Source organism: Mugil cephalus, chromosome 10, assembly GCF_022458985.1.
Source record: "Mugil cephalus isolate CIBA_MC_2020 chromosome 10, CIBA_Mcephalus_1.1, whole genome shotgun sequence".
NCBI lineage: Eukaryota > Metazoa > Chordata > Actinopteri > Mugiliformes > Mugilidae > Mugil > Mugil cephalus.
This window is the reverse complement of record NC_061779.1, coordinates 4,746,911-4,758,662: the sequence shown is the minus strand read 5'-3', so window position 1 is coordinate 4,758,662 and position 11,752 is coordinate 4,746,911. Positions and strand designations below refer to the sequence as shown.

General features: G+C 42.3%; 1 protein-coding gene across 1 annotated transcript in view; it reads right to left on the bottom strand.

The window, feature by feature from the left end:
* Positions 1-3,963: 3,963 nt before the first annotated feature.
* tmtc2b (transmembrane O-mannosyltransferase targeting cadherins 2b) overlaps positions 3,964-11,752 on the bottom strand; it is a 93,281-nt gene continuing 85,492 nt past the window's right edge. Inside the window, exons 11-12 of the mRNA XM_047596238.1 lie at positions 11,062-11,125; positions 3,964-6,409 (exon numbers count right to left, since the gene is read on the bottom strand). Of these exons, the coding sequence (XP_047452194.1) occupies positions 6,230-6,409; positions 11,062-11,125 (244 nt within the window). The 3' untranslated portion in view covers positions 3,964-6,229. The remainder of the gene's footprint in view (positions 6,410-11,061; positions 11,126-11,752) is intronic.

Genomic DNA, 11,752 nt, shown 5'->3' with positions numbered 1-11,752 from the left:
GTTATTACTCCTCCTATCCATGCGTAGGAACTAAAAGCAAAGGATTTGATGGAGCCAGTTTGATAAATGTGTTGTCATATTTCTAGATGTGGTCATGATTCGTGAAGCCATTTCGGAGGACTTTTTATTATGACTCTTTAATGGTGAAGGGTACAAACTTGTGATTATCAAAGTATGTGAGGAGAATACAAAGTGAATGTGTTCAACCACACTGGAAAGTGAGCGGGAGAAAAACTGCATAAGCTGGTGTCTTCCTTTATACCAAACATGGAAGTTGGTTCGCATCTCATTCAACGAGGTGTCTAAGCATCGAGATGTTTTGTTATCTTAGTTGGTTTTCATGATTGTTGCTTTCAGATGATGGTTTTGCAGGCGTCATACAGACTCAAATAATAGGAAAATAAAACCTGTGGTCCAGTTAGGGAGGGTCCTTGCATTATTTTAAAATAAAATAATCTAGTGTTCAAAACCTGGGCCATCTCCTACACCCGTCCAGCCCCATGGTTCACCTCCCACCTGAGCACAATGAAGGTCAATGGTCACTGGCTGGAGAGACTTTCTAAAAAAGGTGATCTCACCGTCCACTGTCTGGCCTTTGAGAACCATGTGGACTCCCTGGACCTCTGCACCAAGTTCCTCAACTTTTTTGTGCTAAATTTGATGCCATACGAACTCTAGGACCTAACCCTTCTTTTCTCTTTGTGCACCCCTGGCACCGATCAGTTGGCTCCCTTCACCCCCTGATGTTTCTTTTCCTCTATCAATAGGCATAGAAAAAGGCTGGTATCAAAGGCCAGGGCCTCCACATGTCTGCTGGACCCCATGCCAACTCCACTGGTGAAGGCCTGCCTCCCCACCCTCTTGCCCCCGTCATCCCTGACATGATCGACTCCTCTGTAGCATCTGGCGTCTTTTAACCCCAGCTTCAAAACAGCTTCGATCACTCCCATCTTAAATAAACCTGTCCTGACCCTCCAATGGCACAATTTTCCGTCGTGAATCCCCTCCTGTCATGAAGCAAAGATGCCAACCTGAGAGTGAGAATTGTCCTTGCATATTCATAGCGCACATCTTGCGGCATTTGTCTGTGCGAACACACTTCTAATCTCAAAATAGCAAGTTAAATATGCACTTTAAAACACAGCTTTGCAAGTCCAAAACGGCGTGCAATTTTCCAAATCAATAACAGAACATCTACAGTACATAACACTGGAGCGTTACCAAAATTTTTGCCTTGATTTAACCAGCGCTTTGTATTGGAAGGCAGTCGACTCCATAACACTACGCTACAGTAGAATATATTGCATTTTAAAAGAATGCCCAAGAAAGACAATTTCCTTTCTGGGCTTCAAAACACTTCAATAATGTGAGACATTTCATGCAGGAGCTTCATCCTAATGCTTCTTCTATCAAATAATAACAACGGGTATTGGGTCCAGAGGGGAGGACTTCTCAGCATCACGCACAACCAAACACTCCGCAGAAGCCGGCCGGGTGCTGTGAGCGCCAGGCTCAGGTACGTGAGATCAAAGTAGAGATAGTTCACCGGCACATACCACAATATATTCACTTGATAACGGGGAGATTTTCCAGATTACAGCACAATGAAAGAAGAATAAAGAAATCCTTTCTCCCAATTTGAACTGTTCTGGCATGCAAGAGGTCACATAATGCGTAGAAGCACACTAAAGTCATATGAGTAGAAGACACAGTGTTGATTTCCTTATGTGCTGGTAATGTAGGTTTATTGTACAGTAATTCTCTGAGCAAGAAATATAAACTTACATCAGTTCCAAGTACCGAGTATGATCATGTCGCTTCATATTAGTCTTAACTTCTTCAGAGTATTTCATTTACAAGCTTTCTGCTGCTCATAATGATAGTGTCAGTGGGATGTGGATCACTGACTCATTTTATCATTACCACTCTAATCCAAGCTGTGCAGTGTTAATAGGAACTGACAAAATGATATGTCTGCATAAACACTCAGAGTGCTGAGAGGTTCCCTGGCAAATGAGGACGTGAGAGACCAGAAACATCACAATTTGTTTAAGGGCCACTAAAATCGAGATCCACATAAACTAATAAACTTGGGAGTTTAGGAAAGCTAGCTGCAGTTTATGGATTAGACTTGTACAGTTAGATTACAATAGTATATTATAACTGTGTGCCTCGCGTGTCATTATTTACATTCTTTAAAACATCACGTCTAAAGTGTTTGAACAAATGCGGCTTTCAGCCAACGGACGTGTGTCGTCCATTTAAGCAAAAAAAAAAAAAAAACAAAACAAAAAAACAAAACGCAGTGTCATTATAAAATAATTCACTTTCATTCTGGTGAAAAATGTGTAATAGATGTTGACTTAAGTAAACTGAAGTGGACTGGTGAAAATGAATTTGAACATTAAGAAAACGTCCTCACATTTGTACTAAGTAATAAAGTTTGCCTATTCACCTAATAAATATACAGCTGCTGATCAGGCATAACATTATGTCCACCTTCCTAATATTGTGCAGGTCTCCCTTGTGCCTCCGCAACAGTTGCGACTCATCAGAGAATGGACGTGGGCCTTCTGAGGGGGTCCTGCGGTGTCTGGCAACACAATGTTGTTAGTGGGGGGCCTTTGGGTCCTATGGGTTGAGGGGAGGGGGCCTCTGTGGATCACCCCACAGTTTGTGATCTAGTGATTTTGAGAACCAGATCAACACCTTGTATTCATGTTTTTTGAGTTGTTCCTAAAACATCTGTGTTTACGTAGGTGTTACAACTTCGAAAAAAAAAAACAGGAGTTCCAGGCGCAAAGGTTTTCCCAGAAGAACAATGAATCGTCACAAGGTGGTCAATGTTATTCACTTCCCCTGTCAGTGGTTTTAAAACTGTAGCTGATCGGTGCACAGTGTAGAATAAACATCACAAGATCCTTGTTTTTCTGCTATAAAGTTATTCCACCAAGTGTTCACAGCCATGCTAGAGAGGCAAACTACTTAGTTCTAATATAAAAGCACTGAAATACTCAAAGCAAATAATATTAGCATGTTGGCATTAGTACAACAGAGCCACGAACTTTGCAAGTGTTGCTATTACATCCAAGGACAAAGTTGAATGTTGATCTAATCTCAATCACCAAACCAAATCCAGCCACTAGTCATTAGGTTTCATTGGCTAGAAACCCCTGAACGTCAGTGTAAAACGCTTTGCTTATCCTTCGTGTAGATGTTGAGATCTGGTGATATTGTAGTGATTAAACTGAACTGGTGGATGTGGCTCAGTATCCTCTGTGCAACGTGATGCACGACTTCGAAAGTAAGAGGGATATACTGGAGGAAACTCAAATGCCCCATATTCTCCTGTGGTAAGAAGAAAAAAATACATCACCCTGGTAGCGTGACTCCACAACCCAACAAAGCAGCAGGTTTCTCTATTTTACTTGTTGCCAGGATGAAATGGGGCACACCTGTGTTTTGAGAAGAAGAGTCGAACTCGACGAGACGGTGCGAGTGGCGCCTGTGCATTCCAGTCCAATAAGGGAGGCCGGGCACCGTGGTGAGCTCAGACCACGAGAGCAGGACCTCCACGCAGACATGTGAGACACATCACAAGGCGTACTGCTTCGCTCCCAGGGAAGGGCCTTTTTGCTTGTCAGCGGGGTCTGAATTGCGAGGACGGTGAGAATTGAAACACAAGGGGCCGTATGCACACACTGTGCTACTCCTTCCATATGGGAATATTTACATGCCTTCTTTGTTGTTCAAGGATCAAAGACGGGGAGATCCATCTGAGTTGATTTTATGACACGTTTTAGAAATTTGCAAGGGTGGGTGGGTGGGGGGGCTTTAAATGCCTTGTAAAAACTGTTCCACAGCATGCAAGACCACCCCATTAAGCCCGCCGTCCCACATGAATACAAAGACTTAGATGTGTTTTTCCAAGGTGTGGAATAATCAATAAACTACACCAAGAACTGCTGCCCCCCAAAAAAGCAGAACGCCGTCAATTTATTGTGGAAAAAAAGCAACATCGGGAAGAAAAGTCTATTCTGGCACATTTTTTTATATATATATATATATATGTATATATTACAAAAAAGGAGGAAAGGCTACAAATCTTGATAATTTATACAAATACAACAACTTTCAAAAATAAATTTTAATTTAGTAAACACTCTGTGAACAAGATTCTGCAATAGCCTACCGCTTGAGATCCCTGAGCAGAGACACAGAGTTATCATTTTTTTCCTTTTAAATCTTTTACACCTTCGCTCAAGCAGTAACAATTCTCAGTGTTTCGTCATCAACGCTACATGAGACATTAGCTGGCATTAGCATGATCTGATTGTGGGGTGAGTGACACACGTGGGCGAGGAGTGAACCGTGAACTATCTTAACATTTCGGTCACCGTTAACGGTGAAGCCGAACAGTGTTTGCAGACACATGACTGCAACTAGTGACATATACCGTACGTTCAAATGCATCTCTGTCGCTCTGTGTTTACCTATTGTGAACCATATGACTGTACTTTACTCAGTACTGACCACAAACATACACACCATGACTCCCTTCTAACTAATTTCCTTCACTTTACATGTATAAACACAGTGCCAGCTGGTTCTGCTGCTTGGTACCACAGAGCAATAACAATGTAATAAACTAAGGACACAGAAGGTTGAGGAGGTTTTGTGGCCGATTTTAAACGAAAAAATTATGAAATACTGTACATGTTCTCGCTTCCCGGGGGAAGGTGCTGTTTCACTTCATGCCGACAACGATAAAAACAAAGAAAAACAGATGTTAACTATGCAGTATATGTACAAATGAGACCCGGAGACTGAGAAAAGAGCGGGAGATACTTGAAGCTGTAATGTAACAAGCCAATCAGTAGCCGAGCTTCCACTTCCTTACTTTACAGTTGGCTACTTGTTTTTTTTGTTTTTTGTTTTTTTTCTTGCTGCATGTTTTTCTTAATTCTGTACACAATGCAGGTATATATTAGGATTCATTTATACAAACACATTGAATTTATTCCAACATAAAGGCATTAAAACATTTCCCTAAAACGTCACATGGCTGCGCATCGTTCTGAGATGGAAAGGTGTGCATCAGCATAGCTTTATTATCATTATTATTATTATTATTTGGTTAGAAGAACTCCTTCAGTTGTTTCAACTCTGCACATGCATTGTAAGAGCTCAAGGTGCGTGTGGGATTGCTGTACTATCCGCCTCTTCCATGGGAAGTTAGCTTTCTATTCATAGCTTCGTGCTGTACTTGAGAAATGGTGACATAGTGACTGGTCCAGAAGCAAGAAAAATAACATTTTAAAAAAATAATAACATGAAGAAGATTTCCCACCTTTTAGTTCATTGCTTTTTGAGTTGTTTTTTTTTCCCCCCCAGCCACAGCATGGAACTGTGGAGGCTACCGTTGTGCTGCAATGGCTAAAACAAAAATGTAATCCCTTTTTCAAATTTTCTCTGGATATTAGGACACATGCTACGAGCGCTTTGCAACAGTGAAGCTAATTGTTACATTTTCGCATTTTAATCTCATAAGCAAAAAAAAAAAAAAAAAGCATCCAACTGAGATGGTGAAACGATGCACAGGTTGGAGATTAAAGTGATATAAACTTAATTTCCGTGATTAATTTGGAGATTTTTGATGATATCCAGTTCTTCATATTACCCTATTATTCCTCATTATCAAGATAGAGCATCTGGTCGAAACAAGAACTTTATTGAATGGTGGTGGAAAATCCCCTCAGTGCAGTACTCTGAGACTCTTTTATATTTTATCTTGCACTGCTCGGGGACGCATTTCACCCTTTAGAACACAATTGCGCATTTAGGGAATGTAATTAATCACAAATGTTGAAGGATGTACCTACGCTTTCACTTCAAGTTCAAGTGCTCTCGTTATGAAGACAGAAAAAAATAAAATAAAAATAAACACGGATCCTGTGAGCACACAATTTTTGAGTCCAAATACCACGCGGTGCTTGCCAAACTCTGAGCAATGCTTCTGAAGAAAACCTGCTGGCCTGTGGTGTATGCAGAGCTCAGGAGTCATTAGGAGGGCTGTGCGGCACAGTCACGGCCTCTCTAAGCAAACATCCTCCCTGAGTCTCTTCTACCTCTCCTGGAAGAGAAGAGTGGGTGAGGAACGCGTAGCTCTGTCCTTTCCCCGTGTCCCTGGGTCTGGCGTGCACATGGCAGGTGGGCGGGCTGCGTGGAGTCAGGGGCTTGTGGTCCTCAGGCCCTGCTTCTCCATGATGTTCCAGAGCTTGCGCAAGTTCGACTGAGTGATGGAGTCATCCGGTTTCAGCTGAAGCGCTCGGAGGTAATTGGCTTCGGCTTCTTTCAGTTTCCCGTTGAGGTGGAGGATTGCCCCGAGGTTCATCAATGCTGCAGGGTACTGCAACCAAAAGAAAAATTGTAAGGACATGATACTAGAAGAAGACACAAGAAGAGTTAGCTGGCTAACCCTAACCCTAACCCTCACGGGACAAGCAAGAGAGAGCTGAAGCACACAACTATTATTTATTAACCAAAAAAAGGTCTGTTTACAGTGCACACATAAGTAACATCTGGGAGCTGATGAATAATGCAAATGAGTGTATTCACAGTTATACATACTTTAACGTGGAATGCATTTTGACCAGAATATTTTATACCATTGAGCCATCGACAAAAAAAAAAAAAAAAAAAAAGCTATAGAATACACTCTTATTTTTATCCCATAAGTCAAACAGTGGTTGTAATAGACACTAAAATGCTACTGGTTCCTGTTGGTCAGGACTCCCGGACTGTGTTTGGAGTTTGGTAACCAATCCCTCGCGCCCCCGTGTCTTGTCTGTGCCCACAGATGTCAAAGGCAGCAGCCGCAACTTTGAAGTGGGTCTAGATGAATTTACTGTTTATTCCCAGTGGTGCCAAGGGGTAAAAATCATCATCAGTGCAGCGGGTGAGTCATGAGGACGTAAGCATGGGAAACGTGTCTTCAGCACAATCACATGAAGGCGGACGGAGTATCCAGGCCAAAGGGAGCGGCCACATGTGATCACCGTTTTAGCTCGAAATGTGGAGAGGATGTGGAGAGGAGGTCTAAGCCCAAAGAGAAGCTACTGTTTTACTGCTTAGGACTATTGTAATTTTGGTAATTACAATTCCTGGGAAACAAGAGAGGTTCAAATAAAACAACCTGGGTAAAATGGCAAAATCCTGTCTCGTTGCTGCCGTGTTTCTGTAATTATCACTCCATACATCATTGTCACTTGCAATGGCACTTGATTATAGCTCATTTGCTGATGAGCTGCACCTCGAGCCAACAATTTCTTTTTCTATGAAGCAATCAGGAGTAATTCTCGAAGCAGAATCGCTTTGCATGAGAGAAAATTGCTCCATAAATGTTAAGAGATATCACTGGAATACATAAGACACGTGTGTAAAAGAAGCTATGAAAATCTAATTCGGTTTCTGCACATAATGGCGAGCGACACGCAAGCGGCTAGTTGACCCTGAATACTTTCCAGATATGCATTAAAGCTAGTCTGATGGTGAAGGTATCCAAACACTACAGAGAGGTTACCAAACACTCTCAGATCGTACGACCATTCATCTTACTTAGTCCACACTGTAGGTGCGTGAACCCCCCCCCAACCTCCTCTTGCCGGACTGTTCCGCCCGTGTCTAGGACAAAACTTTCAAAACATCTCAGTGTTTTTCCAGTGTCAAGGTAAGATGAGTGATGCTCCGTGCATGAGAGGCTGGATGGGAACAATATGTCCGAAAGTGCCGACTTTCGAATAGGCAGAGAAGAAAAAAGTTGACTTAACCCGTTGTTCCTGTGCAGCGGAGACATGTCTTCATGTATAAAACATATGATGAAGGCTTTGCCCAAACTAAAACTGGCATCACCATCACTTCTACACTCTCACACACTCTCACACACTCCAAATGTGCATCATTAAAGTTTAAATCTTATAATATCAAATTTACTCTGCGTATATGGTGCAATTACATTATTAACCTGCGAAAATCCGTTTTTATTTTCTCTGAAGTTTCAGAAGCTGCCAGGATTCTTTGTTTCAATGCCTGGGGAAATTCAGAGGCTGTTTGCGCTATAAAATACCTTCAGTTTGACCCATCACCATCTGAGAGTCAAACCACAAAATAACACAGGGGGATCATTCTGGAAGTAGATTTTTACTAGTCTGAAAATTGCAAGGCAAAATATAATTGTTTATACACATGGACATAGTTGAAGGTGACGGTGATGGGGCCCCACACATAAATACTGCATCCAGAACTGGTAGGTGTCAATTAGGTGTATATTGGAAAATTGGCGTTAGGGCCACTTTATGGAGTTGGTGAGGATTGGGAAGTTCTTCAGCTTCCTTCTGGGAGGTCGGCGAGTTCACGGTGTAAGACCAAGTTTTCTCTAAAGGAGATGCTGAAGACTTGTAAACGGGGATAATTTTGTAGCAACACAATTATATTCTATTGTATTTACTATATTTATGTCATTGCCAGTACTACTATTTAATTTAATTTCTATTTTTAGACCTTACAAGTATTTTATTTTTTTTTTACTAGTCATCTTAAAGAGTCTTTTATGTGCAACTACGCTACTGTGACCATCCAAGTTTAAGTCTTTGTCCATTTGTTGCAGTAAAAGAGAGAGAAAATGTGTGACAGGCAGGAGTCAACATGCTTGTATGCGCACTTTCTCCAAACCCACAGGAATACATACTGATGATCGGCGTAACATCAAACAAAGCAGACAAAAAAAGTTCTGCTTCTCAGCATAGGTTCAAAAGATCATTCTTTTCACTCATGCAGAACTTATCAATTCCTGAGGTTGGTTTCCTTATCCAGGTCTCCCCTACAGGCCCAAACTGTATTACAAGTCCCCCCCCACCCCCCCACCCTTTACACATCTAAGTCTTTTGTGATTTATACCCCGTGCTCCGGCATTTTTCCCCGGCCTTGCAACAGTCTGCAGAACGTTGTCTCGTCAAAAGCTCTTGTTTTTTTCTCATTTCCTGCTGCTCTGTAACCTCTCTGCCTCCTAACCCTCGCCAAAACTGGCATGCAGGAGCGGAGGCATAGCCAGATGCGGTGCATTTTTAGCCTAGGCTGTTAAGCAACATGTGTTTGCAGGCTGCGCGTGCTCAATGTAAAGCCACGTCGGAGAATGACCCCGCTGTAATTACTTCAGATGGCAAAGGATGTCTATGTAAAATATAGGAAACTTTCAAAGGATGTCATTGGTTGCAGAGAGCGACCGATGCTAAGGAAGCATCCGAAAGGATTTAGCTTGTCTAGATAGAGGGAATTGCAGGGCTAAGGGACTAAATCCCTTGAATGGAGGGAATTGTCCTGTCTCACTCAGAGCGAGGAGACATATGTGCTTAATATAAAACACCAGTGCCTTTGGAGAATGGAGAGTCAGGCCGCAGTAAAGCATGAAATGACAAATGAAGATAGACAGGGTACATGGCTTAAGTCAAGTCGCATAGGAAAGAACAAAGGATAATGGCAAGGAAGATGGATGAAGATGCTAAATTATAATTGAGCCTCAGCTGTAAGCAATAGAAATGGCAAATGGCATCCAAACAAAAGTGACCAACAGGGGCAGGAAAAAAGTCCCGCTGTGCTCAGATGTTGACATCTAACATGTAGCTGTATACTGAAAGTAGATGAAATGTGGTGCAGCAGTCAGCACGTTTACATGCACATGTAGAAAAAGCTAATTTTTGCCTTAATCCAACTTTAACTGGACAATTTAAGTGCATGTAAACACGATACTCAAGAGTTTAACAAGGCAATGCTTGTGCGCCTGCTCCACAACCACTGCTCTGCCATATGACCACGGAACAAAAACATCCAAGAAAGCTGGTAGAAGAAGAAGAAGGTAAACAGAGCTGGTAGAAGAACCACCTGAGGGATAACGCACATCTTATCTGCGCAAACATTATGTACAAGATTAAAAAAGCTGAACCTTGTTGTCGTTTGAAATGCTGATCTGCCACAATAAACTCCAGTTGTTTATTATGCTTAACAGGTCAACCAGAAAAGGGGCCGTATTAACCCTCTGAAAAGACATATCGCCACCTAGTGTGGAGGAGGAGGAGGACATGTTCCCGTCAGTTACTCTATTTTCTCCATTGCATGTAAACTGGGACAAGGACCGATGTTCAAAAGCGTATGAAGTAGGTATGCCATCAGTGTGAATGTGTTTGGAATGTGTTTTATCACAAAAGCTGGGATTAAATAGTGAAGTTGAAAACACAGAAACACAGAGTGTTATTAGACAAGAATAAAAAATAAAAAAAAGTCTGTATTTAGACAGGAAACATTCCTACAGTTCACCTTAAGTACGACGTTATGAGTATTTAAAGTGGGCCAACTGGGAAAAAAATATTTTTCAAACCTTCCATCTGGGTTTAATTGTTAAAAATACACATGGTTTTGGCAGAAGTTGAACGCCAATGCTGAATTCATGGCTCCTGTAGATATCTAAAATTTCACCCCACCAAGTTTCGTTTGCCGTCTTTGTCGCTCTTTGTGTACTTCACATTTTGTGCGCTGGCAGAACCAAACTCCATTGTCTGTACACCATCGTCCAGACACGCCTGATCATTAATCCTGAACTGACTTCTTCTAATCAAGACACAGGAACAAACAGGGCGACCACATGTCAAACATGCTCTCTGACTTAAACAGCTCGAGCCCTCCTGTCGGATCGTGGGAGTCCATTCGTTTCCAAGATGTCGTAGTCTCCTGTCTAAGTGTTATTATCATTATTCTTTTCAATCTGCTTACCCTGCTCCCCCACCCCCACACCCCCCACTTTGAAGTTGGTGATGGATGTTGCACAAGCAAACCCCTGAGCTTAGTAAAAACCTAGCCCTCATTTTTTCCGAGCTCCACTAACAATGCAGGCCGTTGTGAGAAGGCTGTCCGGGCAGCGGTGATATTGGAAAGCCACCCAGAATGTGATTGCACAGTGTCCATCAGAGTAAATAGCAATGAGGAAGATTAGCTAGACGTGGTTTTACTCACATCGGGTCTCAGGCTCGCTGCTTGTCCGTAATACTTCTCGGCTGCCTCATTTAGGCTGGCTTGTCTGCAAGGGGAAAACAGAGAGGCATTACTCATTTTTATTGCTCCTGGCTTCAGATGAGGCCTTGAACCCCGTGTGTTTACTGGTGCTCAGGGGTCAGCGAGAAAATAACATGAGGGAGCAGCATGAGGGATGAGAAAAAAAGCTGATCCAAACGCCCATAGGTCTGTCTGTCGTTCGATAGCATCTTTTACTCGATAGCATCTGTGGTGAGCAGAGCAAGGACTTTGGTTTTTTAATGAAACCTTAAGGTCAGGGCCGTTGGTTTAATGAATACTTGAAGAAAAGTTATTAAGAAACCGAAGCTGATCAGAAATATTCACTGTTCATTTATGCTTAAAGGTCTGTGGTTTTATATTCCGGGCGAATACTCTGGAGTGAGGATGCACAAACAAACAAAAAAAAAAAGCACACCACACGGGGACAAGAAGAATTTCTGGGCAGATGGCTTGTCGACGTGAGTCCCTGGAACCAGAAATACACCCTTACCCCCCACCCTCTCGCCTGAATACATCAAACCTGCAGCCAAGACGTGAATGTCCTATATTACGCGTTTTATCTTACTTCATAATCCACTGCTCTGCCTTCTGTTATAAACAACCCTGTGTATGCACTGTCACAAACCACTTC